Source organism: Muntiacus reevesi, chromosome 4 (assembly GCF_963930625.1).
Source record: "Muntiacus reevesi chromosome 4, mMunRee1.1, whole genome shotgun sequence".
NCBI lineage: Eukaryota > Metazoa > Chordata > Mammalia > Artiodactyla > Cervidae > Muntiacus > Muntiacus reevesi.
In genome coordinates this window covers 70,567,320-70,584,075 of record NC_089252.1, presented here as the reverse complement: position 1 = coordinate 70,584,075, position 16,756 = coordinate 70,567,320, and the positions used below count along the sequence as shown (strand labels likewise).

Below are 16,756 nucleotides of genomic sequence, written 5' to 3'. Positions count from 1 at the left end.
ACCTAATAATCATGACCTCATATGCAAGGAAAGGGTTTTTCCCCCTTAAATAGACATGGAAAAACACTGCTTCTCTCATTTAATTGCTTTTGTTTCTCTTCAGTATTTAACTTACTATATTTATGCTTGATACTAACAATTTTAGGTTATGAAACTCAACTGTATTAAGACACAAAAAAGATTTCATTAGGGAGGATTACCTTAAAGATAATCATACTGAAAAGAAAAAAAAACTTACTTGGGGCTTCTCTGGCAGTCCAGTGGTTAAGACCCACCTGCCAACGCAGGGGACACAGGTTTGATCCCTGGTCCAGGAAGAACCCACATGCCTCTGAGCAACTTAGCCCATGCACTACTCACTACTGAGCCCACTTGCCCAGACCCTGTGCGCCACAAGAGAAGCCACCACAATGAGAAGCACATGCACCGCAACGAAGAGTAGCCTCTGCTCAGGGCAGCTAGAGGAAGCCTGCACACAGCAACAAAGACCCAGCACAGTCAATAAACAAAATAAAAGCTTACTTGATTTTCTCTTCCATTTCTTTTTCATACTCTTTCTTTATTATATCCAGTTCTTGCTGATGCTCCTTCCGCAGCATTCGAATATCTTTCTGCAGTTTAACCACCTCCTGGCTCAGCTTTCGCTTCTCCTGCTCCGCCCCTGCTAATTTAAACTCCAGGTCACTGTGCTCCTCCATGTTACTAAGCAAGCTGGGCTGGACCACATGTGATGTGGACTTTCCTTCAGCACTTTCTTCCAAAACTTCTGTGGGTTTACTTTTTCCATTCATCTGTTGTTGTAGAGCCTGTAAACTTTCAAGTTTTGAGGTCAGCGCTTCGATTTCAACTCTGTGACCTTCCCTCTCTCTCAATAAGCAGGAATCCAGCTCTTTTATTTTTTGCTCCAAGATCTGACAGGTCAAGTCCTCCCCCTGGAGCATTTTCTGGACATTGCCAACCACATTTTCCAAGTTCTGCTTTGCCCCTGTGTTATTTTTATTTCCTTCTTCTTCCAAATGCTGGGAAGAAAGCAAGGAGTGTTTCTTGTTTTTTCCTTCAAGTTCTTCTTGAAGCTGATTAATCATCGCTCGATCCTCATGTTGTTTTGCTTCAGCCTGTTCTATCTTTATTAAGAGCTCCTGGTATTTGCACTGTATTTCAGAATGAGAGGAAATTGTCTCTTCTTTTTCCTGCTCCAGCCTCTGCACTAACATTTCCTTTTCAATTAAATTTCTTTGTAAAATACTTAGTTTTTCTTCACACGCATTCTGCACACAGCCTTGGGAATCTGCTTCTTCTTGCTCAGTACACACTGCCACGTTTTCCAATAATCTGGGTACAACTGACATTTCTGATTGTGGTGAACTTTCAGCGGACTTCAGTTTTTCTTGCAAGATGTGAATTTCTCTGTCTCTTTCTTGCAGTTTTGTAGTTAGCTCACTCAGATGGCTTTCTCTGTCTTTTCTGTATTGCTGTTCTTTCTCTTCCATTTGCGATAACAACTGCTTCTTGATGGCAGCAATCTTTTGTTCGGCTTTTTTCTTCAGTTCTGCTAATTTCGCAGCACCTTCTGACTCAAGTCTATCTTCCAATGCTTTTAACTCCTCTTCTTTGCCTTTCACAATTGAATTCACATGTTCCAATTCTTTCTTCACAGATTCAAGTTCAGACTTCATGGAAGACGCTTGCTCTTCAAGTCTTAAGACTTTTTCTTCAGCCTCTTTAACCCTGTTGTCCTTCTCTTCTCCTAACTCTTGGATGTGCCGGAGTTTCTGAATCAGTTCTTTCTGTTCACTATCCTTTTGTTGATGGTGGTTTTTAAGCACTTCATTTAAGGACTCAATTTCAATTGCTTTCTGAGCAACATGCTCCTCTAATTCCACAATTCTCACAGTTAGAGCTTTTAACTCAGCCTCTAAATTACACTCCTTCTTCTCCATCTCACTCTTCTTATCTTCCATCTCACCCTTTAAATATTCAAATCTTTTCTTTTGCTGATCAAGGTCCTCCTTCAATAAAGTTAACTGCTCATCCTTTTCACTGGTTTCCTTCGTTTTTAACTCAAGCTGCATCTGCAATTCTTTACTAGTATTTTGGTACTGTGTAAATCTTGACTGTGCTTTCTTCTTCCACTCTGAGAATTTGATGGACAAGTGATCTGCCTGTTCCAGAGCAGACGTTTTCTCTTTACTCAGAGTTTCAACTTTCAAAGATAAATCTCGCACTTGATCCAGCAATTCCTGCTGTGCTTCATCATGTCGCTTACTTAGTGATGAGATGGCTGCTTCTTTTTCAGCTAGGCTGATGCTATTCTGAAGCTGAGCATTCAAATCAGCTAGCTGTTTACTAAGACTGCTGATCTCAGCTTTTTTTTCTTTAAGCTCTTCTTTCATCATAGTGACGGCATTGATGTTTTCTGACAACTCCTTCTTCAACTGTGTGATACAAGATTCCTTTTCTGAAGCAGCCTGTTGCTGATTTCCTCCTTCCTTCTGTAAGGCTTCTTTTTCTGTGACAAGACCTTCAATATCAGCCTTCATGCTCTTAATCTGACCTTCTTTTTCTTCCAGCTGATGTGTAGCATGTTGAAAAGAACTATTTAGTATATTTTGCTCTTCCGTTAGCTGTCTAAGCTGTGCTTCTAATTCAGAAACCTGGCAAGTTTTGCTGAGTAGTGCCTCCTTCACTTTAGCTGTGTGCTGTTGACAATGGGAGATTCTAGAGAGAATGGCATTGATTTTACTACTGCTGATGTCGATGAGCTCACTTGTTTTAGCCTGTAGTAAGGCTTCGGTTTTCTTAGAGTAAATGTCTAGCTGAACTGCTAGCTCCTCAGACAGTTTTTTGAACTCCAGGCTTCTGTCCTCTAGGCTTTTCTTACTGCTGTCGTGTGAAGATTTCAGACTCTGGAATGCTTCATCTGTGGTTTTCAGCATCTCAGTAAATTCTAAAACCTTGAGCCTGTCTTTTTCTGCCAGCACCTTCAGTTCAGCTACTTGCTCTTGAAGAAAAACGTTTTCCTTCAGAGAGTCACTCAAGTCAACCTCCAGCTTTTCAAGTTCAGCTTTAAGTTTAGCTTCATTCTGTGCGAGGGAATCCCTGAGAGCAGCATTCTGCTTCAACTGTCCCTGTAATTCCTTTAACGCCGTATCCTGCCTAGCACCCTCTTCCTTCAGCCATGCCATTTCCTTATTCATCTCTTCTTTTTCACACCCAAATAGGAGCATCTTTTGCTTTAGTTCTGCTACCTCTTGTTCTTTCTCCTGTAACTGGATATCATGTTTTTCCTGAAGTTCTTCAGCTTGCTGACTAAGTTTCCGCTCCCAGGCTGCTATGACATCATCGAGCTCTCGCCTGTGTGCCTCAGTGAGACTTTCTATTTGCTCCCTTTGGTTTGTCTCCAGTCTTGACACTGCATCATTGATTCCAGCTGAATTAGCCTGTGCCATTTCCAAAATTTTGGCATTGAACTGTTTTTCTTTTTGACTGAGCTCCAGAGCAGTATTTTCAAGCTCTTTTTTAAGTTTGGCTTCCTGATCCAACAATTTCTTCTTTAACATTTCTTGCATCTCCTTTGCTTTCTGCTTAATTTTTTCCATCTTTTTCTCTTGATTTTTAAATTTGGCTTCATATTCCTCTTGCAAAACACGAATACTGTCCTCTTTGGCTGATAATTTCTGTTTGAGTATTTCTATTTCTTTGCTCTGGGCTTCTCTCATTTGTAAAATAACATTTTCCTTTTCCATTAAGAGTTGCTTGGTCTGGTCCTGCTCTGTGTTGTTATCTTTAAGTTGGGATTCATAGAGTTGGGTTAAAGATTTCACTTTTTCTTCCATTTCACGATTCTGTTTTTCAAGCTTCTGCAGTAGATCCTGCACCTGGATTTTGTGAGTGTCTAACTCAGCACAAACATCTTTCTTTTGAGCTTCAACTTCAGCTACCTGTTTGGTAAGAAGAATTCTTTCTGTTTCCAAATCCAACAACTTCTGCTGCAACTGGGCCAGCTGCTCCTCATGGACTTTAGCCTGCTCATGCGTTGTATTCTGCAGTGACTGGAAAAGCTCCAGCTTAGTCGATGCCTGCTGGAGTTCCCCTTCGGACCTTTTGATGTCTGCCTCTAAATTTTCCACATGGGCCTGATGTTCTTTTAAATGCTTGTCCTTTTCCTTCAGAAGAAGCCCAAGTTGGTTAATTTCATCTTTTAAGGCCTTTTCAGTTCTCTGGATAGAAATCTCTTGTTCTTTAATGATACTGTCAACCTGTTGTTGGTGATGATTTTTCTGTTCATCCAGCTTGGCCTCTAATTCCTGCTTCATTCGATCCGCTTGATCCTTTAGTACAGAAAGTTCTTCTTCCAGCTTGTCACGTGTTTTTAATACTTCTGACAGTTCAGACGATAATGATTCCAATTCTGTTTGCTTCACATCAAGCTTTTCTAAAGTCTTTTCGTTCATTTCTTCTATGTGGGCCTGAAAGAGTGTCTCTCTGTCTTTCACCAATGTTTCTTTCTCTCGCTCATACTTTTCTCTAAGTTCTTCCATTTCAGTCTGATGCTGCTGCTTTAAGACTTGGAGCTTTTCAGTCCAAATGTTATCCTGCTGATGCTGCAGACTTTCCAATTCTGTCTTGTGTTTTTCAACCATGATTGTAATTTCTTTATTGTGCTTATTTTTTTCAGCTTCCAAATGAATAGTTAAAGCTTCTGATTGATTTTTATTTTCTTGCAAGCTTTTTTCCAAAGAACTTTCTAATTCAAGAATTCTCTGTTAATGAAAACAGATGTGTTTTTAATTTATTAGCAATGATATACACGACATGATGTCTACACCTCCTTAAAGATTACAATTTAGATAAATAATTTTACATGTCATATCAAACACTAGAAAGGACAAGGAATCTGTGCTCAGTTCCTAAAGGAATCATGTAATAAAAAAAAAAGATTCTATTTTTTACACAGCTCATAATTCCAGATTCTTTCTATTTGGGTAACTAGTTCAGCTATCTTTTTCAAAATCATTCTGAATGGATAGTGGGGGAAAAAATGATAAACTATATAACAGTAACTGTTGGTAGAAAGAGGAGTATTTTTTTCTGTTTTTAGAAAGGCCTATAATAATATTCTATCACTTTTATAATTTAATTTTGAGAGAAAAATAATGTATCTGGCTCTTACACCAAAAATTATTACTTAGAAGATGTTTTTCAAAAAGAAGGAACTTACACCAAAGTAATTTACCAAACTTTGCCAAAGTAGTTTACAAAAAGTAACAGTGATACAAAAATATTATTATCTCATAAAAATATCAATCTTGACTGAAGGAAAAACAGCTAATTAAGGCAGAGCCAAGGAGTGTCAGAACTGGAAAGGTGTTAAGAAATTATCAGATCCAACCTCTTCATGTGACATGTAAGGAAATTAAGGTATAATTAATTTATAAAGCTAATAAGTGAAAGATGTAGGCCTCCTGAGTACCCATTCCCCTTGACTATGCCACCTTACAAAATATTGGAAGTGGGCTAACAAGACAGTTTAGAAATATGCCTAAGAACTGAGACTGTTTCACTGTCTAAATCAGAGCAAAAAGGCTTTTAAAAAGTCTAAGTAGTATTAATTTATTTCTAGTAAGTCAAATATCTCATGCACTGTTAAGGGAAAGAACAGAGGGCCTTAAAAATGTGCACACTGAGATAGACATACTTACCTGCTCATCACAGGACTATTTTTTAATATGGGAAAACGGGAGAAAAATTAAATGTAAAAGTAGAGCAACAGGGTAACTAAACTGATACAAACAGAAAATGAAGTATGTCTAGATATGGCATGAGATGAAGGTGAAGAGGTAAGAAGGTGTCAAGGCAAGCGCTGCCTACAAAAGGAGGCCTCTTCCTAAGGATGAAAGATGAGTAAGCAGTGGAGCAAGGACGCTGCACTGCTGACTGAGGGCAAAGAATTGGAGTGAGAAACAAATACAGTCAAGCAAAGGCAGAGAGTCAGGAGCACCATGAGGCAGACATCAAACCACTCCCACAAATAGCTCTGACTATCTACAAGTGGAGTGTACCTAAGTGCGCGTGCTCAGCTGTGTTCTGACTCTTTGCGACCCCATGGACTCTAGCCCACCAGGCTCCTCTGTCCATGGGATTCCCCAGCAAGAATACTGGAGTGGGTTGCCATTTCCAGGAGAGCACGTATATGTATATCTAAAACAAAGTCTTCTCTACAACTTTATATCGACTGTAGAGATAATAAAGAGTTTTCATGTATTAATACAAGTAATCCCATAGCCTGGGGCCCTGAATAGTGTTTAAACTTACAGTTCTATATGTCTCTGCTTCTTGTTGAAGGTCCCGAACTTTATTTTCACTCTCTGTGAGGATTGCTTTCTTCTGCAACTCTAACTCTTCCAAGGCCAACGATTCTTGCTGTTCTTTTTCTTGAGTGATCTTCAGATATTCTGACTGACTTTTTTCCTGTGCCAAAACCAATCATACCACCTTAGACCCATGTAGATCTTCAGCATTCTCAAAGCACTGCCACAGGAATCATTTGATCTGCACACCAGCCCTGTGAGGTAGGCAGCATTGTTGCCTCTCTCTTCTCATACTCTGGTCTGCATAAACAGGGCATAGTGTGCCTTTTCCAGTATGGTCTGGCCAGTCTTTGCCACAATTACAACTAATATGAAAAATTTTGTTTCCAGTAACCCTACTGTGGGTATGCATGCTAAGTAGGTCACTTCAGTCATGTCCAACTCTCTGCAACCCCAGGGACTGTAGCCCGCCAGGGTCTTCTGTCCATGGGACTCTCCAGACAAGAAGACTGGAATGGGATGTCATGCCCTTTTCCAGGGGATTGAACCTGTGTCCCTTATGTCTACAGCACTGGCAGGTGGATTGTTTACCACTAGCACCACCTGGGAAGTATGTCTACTATGTATTCACTACTTAAAATGCTTTGCAAAATATCACTGAATGTGTAGGGTCACACAATTGTCACTACCACTTCTCTAGAGTTTGATATTTGAACTCTAGGCCATAGACGTAAATAATTTATATAAATTTAGGCTGTAAATTTATATAATTTGTGAGAAATACCTTACTATGATAGGGAACCCTGCATGGAAAAGCTAATCAAAATGAAATTACATGTGAAAAAATGGATTAGATCAAGGAACTCTAAAAGTCTATACAGTTCTTAAAAAGATCTGGCCCATTTCACTCCGGTGAAGTATACTGCTTTAAGGAAAGATTTTGTACCACACCATAAGCAGATTGATTTTTAAAAAATTAGTTTCTATAACATCAATTTTGAAACATCATTTTAAACATATAGTCTGTTTAACATAGACTATAATCTAAATGCATTGCCACCTATGCCCATAAATATAAAAAAGGAAATGCTAATAGTCTGCAGAATTTTGGCTCTCAATGCCAAACTAATTTCTTTGAGAAACTAGGTAGGAAGAAGGGTGGAAGGGGACGAGCACATGTGCAGGTATGTGTGCTTCATGTGTTATTTGTGTCCTGCGCTCACTAGTCAGAGTATGTCTGATATTATCGATTCCCAAAACACAGTATTAACAAGGTCAGTGTTCAGAGACCAGTGTCCCAATTGTGCGTTACTTGCTCAGTCATGCCCAACTTTTTTGCGCCCCCCTGGACTGTAGCCCGCCAGGCTCCTCTGTCCATGGGATTCTCCAGACAAGAATACTGGAGTAGGTTGCTATTTCCTTCTCCAATTACAGTGCCCCAATTACTCCAGCATGAAAACCCACAGCAGGTCTTATGACAGGCATTTTTAGCACCATCCCCAGCTTCATTTATGTCCCCAATCTCGCTTTGTTCCTTTAATTTCCATGCTACTATTTTAAATTTATGCTGTCCTGTTGTAATTTTTAAGTACTCTTGTAAACAACTTCAAATCCTGTTTGGACCAACAAAGAATACAAATATGTGCCCATACAGATGTATGTTTCACAACCATGAACTAAACCCCTAACTTCAGCCAACAGCACTGTAAATCCATGTGTCTGTTGGCCCCACAGAGATTACAGAACTCCCTGACTCAGTTCAAGGATCACAGCTGCTGGAAAGCCTCAGAGCCCCAGGTCCAAACCAGAGTGAAAACAGAAATGTGGAAAAGAATGGAGATGAAAATTATAACAACTATTTCTCACCCTTTAAAAGTATTTTTTATTTTATTTTTTAAAGTATTTTTTAATTATACCTATTACCTAATGGATAATAACTTCATGTAAAAACAATAAGCTACATTTTTGGCATTAATACTTCTTAAGGTAACTTATCTAAATAGGCTTTTCACAATTTAAGTAAAATATTTTTTGTTTCAAGCTTTCAAATTATACCATGCCAACAACTCTTTCTTATCTTTGCTTTTTTGGTTATTGTTTTAGTTAGTTCAGCCAGTTTTTTCTTATTTTACTTTATTTTTTTTAACATCATATAGACTGAAAATTACTGCTATCAGTCTACTTAAAAGAAAACTGCATATGTGTTCAGTCATGTTCGACTCTTTGTGACCCCATGGACTACAGCGCACCAGGCTCTTCTGTCCATGGGATTTTCCAGGCAAGAATACTTGTTTCTCCAAGGAATGCTCCCAACCCAGGGATCGAACCCAAATCTCCCGTGTCCCCTGCATTGGCAGGCAGATTCTTTACCACTGTGCCATCTGTGAACTGGGTCATCTTCCTTTTGTCCTCTTTAAAATGCATTCAAGCAAACTTTCTGAGCCTTAAGCTCTGATACATTCGGTCTGGTATCTGATATCTATCAAGACATTCTTGCTAAATTATGCAGGTGCTGGCCAACTGCTTCAGTTAACCTACCCTTTATTTCCCCCAATCACAGTCTACAGCCAGGGCAAGAGGAACGATCCACAAACACACTGATTAATGGAAGCCTGTTAGACAAGCAAATTTAATTTTCAGACAATACTAAATCAACAAATTCTGACAGCCTCATTTCTGCCTACAGTCAGTCTCTCTGCATCCTTAAAGGTCAAGGCTGAGAGTAGAGTGACCTCAGCCTAGAAGGCAGGGGTGAGGGCATGACAACATTTTAATGAGGGAAAAACAAAATACTGTAGGTACTTACAAGAGCTATTCTCATTTGCTCCCGAAATTCCATTTCTTGAGTCTGAAGCTTCTTCGTCAGTTCCTGCTCTTTGCTAGCCAGCTCCTCTTCATGAAGCTTCTGTAATTTAGCAATTTGTTCTGAGGATTTCTGAAAAGCAGCCAAATAGTTAAAAGTGAAACATCCAGATAAAACATGTCACTCTACAACAAAACAATACTTTATTATAGTTCAATCATCAAGCTAACAGATTCCTAACAGGAAAAATCAGAACATATTTCCCACATAAATCAAAAGTCACCAAATTCTTGAGAGTTTAAAGAAAAACCAGTAAAGTGTTGCTCCTCATTTAGGACATGAAGAGCTGAAGCTTCAACAGTCAATCCTATGGGGCTGAAGCTCCAATTCCACATCTTACAAAGATGTTCCCACCAAACAGGATGGGGAAGCGTAGCAAGGGGGAATAAGGATGCGCTCAGAAAGGGCACTCCATCAGGGGCAAGCTGCCCTGGCTTCATCCATCTAATTATGCCTACCTTTCCAGGCATGTACTACTATTACTAATTAAGTATTGGTCTTGTTCTTTCTTGAATAGGAAGACTCAAATCTTATAAAAATGTCAAACCACCCTAAATAAATTAAAAAATTTTAATAAAATCAAATAAAACTACCAAGCAAAGGACGGAAGGCCCACTGGACAAAATAAACATGGAATAATAGCCAGTCTCTTCTGAACATTAACAGTAATGAGGACGGGCTATCAAGCAGTAGAATATAAATATAAAACAATATATAAAACAATTTAAAACTATATAAAACAATACAAAACTAGAACATATGGTAAAACTAGTATTAGTGTAACACCAGCATATGGTCAGACAAAGCAGTGGAACAGCACAGAGGATCCAGAAGACCCATACACAGCACTACAACAATTTAGTATGTAATAAAGGTAGTGTGGCATGTCAGAAGGGAAAACACAGGTTACGAAAGAAATGATTTGAAGACTACTAGGCAGTCATCTGGAAAATATTTAGGTTGGGTCCCTACCTCACTCCTCACAGTAAATAAATTTCAGTTGGATCAAAAATTTATCCATAAAAAATGAAAGCATAAAAGTGTCACATGAGAAAAACAATTTTTTTTACTCAATTGAGAATGTCTTAAAGCAGAATAAAAATTTGCTAACATTTAAGGAAAAGAAAACTTTTTTGCATATCACTCTCCCCCAAAAAAACAACAAAAAATGATAAAGACAACAAATTGAAAATTATTTGGATAAAAATACCTATCTCTAAGAGTTAATTCTTACTATAAATAAAAAGCTTCAAAAAATAAATAAATAAATAAAAAGCTTCAGTAAGAAATCAGTAAGAAAAAGTCCAACAGTCGAAGAGGAAAAGGAATCAGGATTTGATCAGGCAACTCAAAACGGAAAACTATAAATTCCTTGTAAACATACAAAAACATGTTTGTCATATTGTAAGAGATATGTATATTAAAACTACAATGATGTCATTTTTAGCTTAGCTCATAAAGATTTTTAAAAAGTCAGGTAACAACATCTTTGTCAGGGCGGGAACATATTCTAATACTTGAGTATAAACGGTCCTCCATCAAGCTTGTAGCAAGTAGGCAATAATCAAAAATACACATAACTTTTGCCTGAGTAATATTCCACTTCTAGGAATCTATTCTAAAGAAACAGATGCTAGCGAATACAATAAGGATATTCACAATTTCCAACAATAAAAACTGAAAGTCTAAATATCTACCCATCAGCAGAAAACTGATAAAATTATGACCTATTCATAAAATGAAATCCTGAGCCATCTTTAAAACAAAAGGGACATCACTTTTAACTCAATAATAAAGAACAACAACCAAGACAGATTATTAATTTGGAAAAACAAAATACAGAACATTAAAAATAACATGCCATCTTTTATTTTAAAAAAAATTAGAGAGAGGTTTAGAAAACAAAGAAGAGAAATTATATGCAGAGATTATCTCTGGGAAGTATACTCAAAAAGATACACATTCATTTCTTTATCAGAGTGCTTTTTTCCTATATCCTGAACATCATGAAATGGATACGGTCTAAAATATAAATTTCCTCTTCTTTACTGTAGAGAGTGTAGGAAAAGTGTAAGACTTAAGTTTCAAAACTGCTGTAACCCACTGCAATCTAGAATTATTCTTACTTTCGTGACATCAACAACCTCCTGCTTCCCGCGACTTAATTCCTGTTGAAGTCTGATACGTTCCTCCTCACTTGCTTTTTCAATGGCTTTTATTTGCTCATCCATTTCTGCTTTCATTTTTCTCCGTGCTTCTTCTGTTTTTTGGGCTGTACTCAGGGCTTTCTCAAGTTCCTCAAAAGCTATAATGAAAACAGCAGAAAACAAGTATCTCAAGAAATACTATCATTGAGCTAAAGTGTTTTACATTCAATTGATGGGAACTAAGAGCAGCAGTAGCAGGACATGTTAAAAAACTCATCATTGTTTAAAGCCAAGAGGTATTTGAGTAGTGGTTCAACAAAGCCACAAGAAATGTCCAGTCACTGAAAACAATTTGTCATTGAGTTTTGGATTCAGATCTTAAGATGGCTTATACTGTATGAACTTAGGCTCAAAGTTGGAAAAAATATTAAATAACTAAAGATTTGCCCCTCTCTCCCCACAAATGTCATTATGGATAGTAAATTCATAGAAATGAATATTTGTACCTACTTCTGTAGTATATAATTGCGATTGCTTCTTTGCTATGCAAGTTCTTGTCTATTATCAATAACTAGGTAACACTATTGTATACTCACTGGGATATTTTTAAGAATGAAAAAATTATTCTTTGACTAATCGTACTTTAAAAAAAAAACAAAAAACCTCTTAACCATACAATAAAAGCAGGGTTTTCTTCCTAAACATTTACTGGCTGAATCACATATTTGAGCAATGTATTTTGATATGAAACCTACTACTAATTTGATATGAAACCTATATGTTGATTTGAAACCTATATAAGTTTCAAATCAATGTAGCTAACTAGTAAGAAATCTTTTCCTGATTCAAAACCACTACAATATTGTAAAGTAATTAGCCTCCAACTAATAAAAATAAATGGAAAAAAAAAGTGTACCAAAAGGCACTACTAGCAGGGAATTTTGGAGTGAAATAAGTAAGAATACAGATCCTGCAAAAACAGTCACCTAGGCTACAACAGTAAGATCTTTAAGGACAGATTACTCAGCATCAAACAGAATCTGACAGCATGGGTACCAGAGCTGGGTAACTAGACACTGAAAATACACGAGTATGTGTGCTTGTATATATTTGTGTTTGTATACATGCATGTGTGTGTGTGTGTGTGTGTGTATGCATGTGTGCACTGTATATGTGTGTAAACACACACTTTCTCTCTCTCCCCCCCTTTCTCTCTCTACTGACAGAATAATATCCTGTGAAAATCCTAGTGCTATTGTCATCCTTAACTATTTTCTTTAGTCCTCAAAGAATAGAAGACTTTCCTTTACCAAAGAGAAGAACTATAAATAAAACATCAACTTTCAAGATGGGTTTTAATCCTTTTAAGAAATAAATATCCAGGGTGACAATTCATTGACACATGAAGTATTTTCACTTCCAGTGGTGTAAGAAATGTGGAACTTCAACCAATGATATCACATAAAAAAGCTCCTTCATTAACTACAATTTCACTTAACAGATAGTGGTTTTCACAAAGAAACTGCATACCTAAAGACAAACATGTATTCTAAAGCATCTTCTTAATGGTGAAGTATAGTAGGTATAGAAAAAGGCAACAGAAAGATGGAATTCTGCTAACAATGGGGAAACACAACTTAATTTGCTTACTACCTTAAAAAAAAAACTTCTCTGGCAATCATGCATTTGATATTAAAAAAAAAAAATCTATCCAACTTATTCATTTTATATGCCCAAAGTATAAAACCATAGCTCAAATAAGGTCTAAATTTTAATGACATATTAATTAGGTTTAATTATTTTTAAAGATGCCTACTCCAACTTCAGTGATATTTGCCTGCAAACACCAAGATGATAATCCTTAGACATAAATATGTTGGTAAATAAAATATTTAAAGGAATATGCTATCTTTGTTTTAGATATTCTTTTACTATAAATTCTGGTGTCAAGCATTAAAAAACATCTCTTGCTAGGAATAAGAAATTAGTTTCCTTGTTTCTTAAAAACCAGTCAAGTAAAGTGACCAATTACAGGAAAGAAATCTTGTAACCGGGTGCGTATTGCTTAAGTTTGAGCTGAAGGCTTACATCTGGGAAAGAAAAACATGGAAAAAGGAAAGATGGTATTTTTTAATGTTTGAATGTCATCACCATCTTTTCATTACAGCTAATATTCAGCATATAAGATTGTATCTTAGCATTTCTAAGCACTTCACAGAAATATCTTAAATCAAGCTCTAGAGAACCTGAAGATAGTTATGATATTCTTCCAGCAAGACCGAGTTTTAAATGAAAAGCTTCTGTCAATTAAGCAAAACAAAACTGTACACAGTCAATACCAAGTGAAACTTCCTTTCTTTTAAATTCCAGAATCCAATACAGTATAAAAATAGATACAGGGCTCTCACTTTCTTAGTCAACAACAACAAAAATCAATGCCACAAAGTTCCTTTTGGATATAATTTTCCAAAAGTTAATCTTCCTAACCATACTCAGTAAACTTTAGTACATTCTATATGGTATTGTAATTTTAGTGTTTAATACTCCAAAAACAGCTAAGTCACTTAATTATCCATCATATAATGATTAACATAGGACAGATCTGGTTCCAAAGTTCTCATATAAGTTTAATCCTTTCTTCCCACACTCTGCCACCTTGTCAAAGAACCATATAATTTTATACCTAAAAGGACACCTTTGAGACTTTTAATTCAACATCTTCATTCAAATGTAAGAACTGAGTTCTCCAACTTTTCCTTGGGATGATAAATCAACTTAACTATACAGGATTTAAGGAACAATCCTTACCTGTCATTATCTTTTAAAACTAAGAATGCTGGCATTGATCAGGCTCAGCTGAGCAGTGACAAACCTTACTAAACCAGAATTTTTGAACCAATCAATTACTGATGGCTTCTAACTCTCAACAAAATTCACCATGTTATACATACCTCTGATTGACATACAAAAACTCACTGCTTTCCATCTCCATCGTGCTTTATGAAAACGTTAAGTCCCCCCAAAACAAAATTTTAAAGAACCAGTAAAACGCTTTTCTGTATCCATGTACAGAATACTTATTTCAAACACATTCTACACTGTACCACAAATGAAGCCACTTCCTTACAGGAAGTCTGCCTCCAAAAACGAGTCCCATTTCAATGCTGAAGGAGGATATGCTGAGAGCCTACTTACTAACCAGAAACATCTCACCTTCTGATCCTGCAACCACCAGATACATTAAGTGGAGTCCATGGCCTGTAATATTCTAAACTCGAACTCCACCCCCCTTTCCAAAAGGAATCTACACTAGGATTTTAACGCTGAGTGTTAAATAGGTATGTTCTGAAGGCCTACATAATTACCTTCCAATTCCCAACAACATGAGTGAGAGCGGAGAAAGAAAGCGTGCATCAGCCCCAGCTGACGAGCCTTCTGCCAACATGCAGGAGTGCGCGGGGAAACCGTGGCACAGCACACATCAACGGGAAGGCTAAGCACCAACTGCCGCCAAATGTTGCAAGAACACATGGTGTTCTTCCAAAGCAAAATTCAATGTATCTCAGGCAATTTTTGTTTTCAAACAAAAACCTGTGAAAACATTTCTAGGAAAATGTAATCTACTTTAGGAATAGTCCTCTATCAGTTAGAAACACAGGGCAGACCTTATACTGCCAGCTCCTCACTTTCCCCTTAGACAAGGTTCTCTTACATCCATGGGAGGTAAAAAATGGATAAATGCTCACTCTAAGAGTTACATGAGCTCAGTAATCCAACCATTCATTTATCATGTATTTATTAGATGTTTGCCATCTGTCAAGCATATGCTAGGCACTGGGTGACATCAAGAAAGTATTTCACAAAGAGGAAGTTATAAGGTGTTGGGGGCGGGGGGTGCAAAGTATAAAAGAACCAAGCCTCAAGCTAAGCTAGGACAATTGTGGCATTTGCTTTTGTCACTTCAGCATCCTTCCCTGCACCACCCTCAAAGTCCTAACCAGTCATATTAATGACAGCAAATGTCAGAATTCTGAGATTCTAGGCAGCATTACTATTTTGCAGCACTGTCCTGGAAGATACTTTACAGCAAAAATAACAAGACCCACTCTACTCCCCCTGCAGGGAATAAGGAAAGAGGCAGAAAAGTGGAAAGGCTGGCAACCTCTAGATTAACTAAGAAGCTGAATAATAACATCAAGAATGAGTAGGTAAGCCAGTACCTATTTCTTTACCCCAGCAAAAGGCTGCTAGAAATGCATGAGGTATTAAAAACAAAAACAAACAAACAAAAAAAAAACCAGCTAGTACTACGAAGTGAATAAAATGCAAATTAACAGAAAAAAAACAATGAAAAGTTTTTATCAGAATTCCCACCCAATCATCAAGCCTCTTTTGTGAATAAAAGCAAAAGTCTAGAGCAGCAGTTTTCAAAGTCTGATCTCAAAATCCTAGAGTCCTGAGACCCCCTGAGGAGCTATGAGGCCCTCCTTTTTCCAAATACTTATCTGCATGAGGGCAGATGTTCTTGATATATTTCAACCAAATTAACATATCACAACAGACTGAAAGTAGAAACAGGCATGAAAATCCAGTTATCTTCTATTAAGTCAAACAATAATATAAGCAAAGATGTAAAATAAGGTTTTTCTTCATACTAAATTGTGTTTTGGGAAATACAGGTAGATTTCATTAAAGCATTTATACTTACATATAATAGGTTTTTAACTGTTATTTTTAAATGAACTATTTTTAAAATTTCTTAGCTTTAATTTCTAATGTAATAAATACCAATCCATATTACTCACATAATAAAAAATCTTTGGAATCCTCAACAATCTTTAAGAGTACAAGGAGAATAAAAAATCAAAAAATAAAATAAAATATTGAGAAAAAAAAAAAGAGTACAAGGAGATCCTTGTGCCTAAAAAGTTTGGAAACCACTGGTTAGAGTTTACATAAATGAAAATAAAATGATACTACCACCCAGTGGCATAAACCAGCTAGTGCAATACTTGTAAGCTGGGGCCTTCAGAAATCTAATAATCACATTTTGCAACAGAAATCTACTTTTCAAGCCACTTCCCAAAACACATAACAAAATTCACTCTAACAGATTAACTATGCTTTGACCTTTAAAGTTTTTACAGATCTATCCAAATTTTCACATACTCCTTACATTAATCATGCAAAATATCTATCAAACATTTTGAAAACTTCAGGATGATCTTGAAAAATATTAGGCTAAAGCTAAGTAAATTTAATTAAATTGAAAATATGACTCTGTAATAAATGTGTTCCTCTAGTTGCCGATGCTTCCCAGTACCAGTGACAAGTGCCAGGAACAGAAGTGAGCGCAGGGTGACAGGACTTCCCAAAGGTATGGGTGCACGGCCACTACTACAGGAATGTACCAAGCACCGACAAACACATGGTTA

General features: G+C 37.0%; 1 protein-coding gene across 5 annotated transcripts in view; it reads right to left on the bottom strand.

Annotated features, from left to right (window-relative positions):
- GOLGA4 (golgin A4) overlaps window positions 1-16,756 on the bottom strand; it is a 116,385-nt gene that overhangs the window by 31,995 nt on the left and 67,634 nt on the right. For all 5 annotated transcript variants that reach the window (XR_010662942.1, XM_065932988.1, XM_065932990.1 and 2 more), the window contains 4 exons: window positions 11,301-11,479; window positions 9,118-9,246; window positions 6,316-6,471; window positions 523-4,763 (listed from right to left, as the gene is read on the bottom strand). Coding sequence is in view for 4 of the 5 variants with exons in the window: in XM_065932988.1 (XP_065789060.1) it covers window positions 523-4,763; window positions 6,316-6,471; window positions 9,118-9,246; window positions 11,301-11,479 (4,705 nt within the window). In the remaining variant the exon portion in view is untranslated. The remainder of the gene's footprint in view (window positions 1-522; window positions 4,764-6,315; window positions 6,472-9,117; window positions 9,247-11,300; window positions 11,480-16,756) is intronic.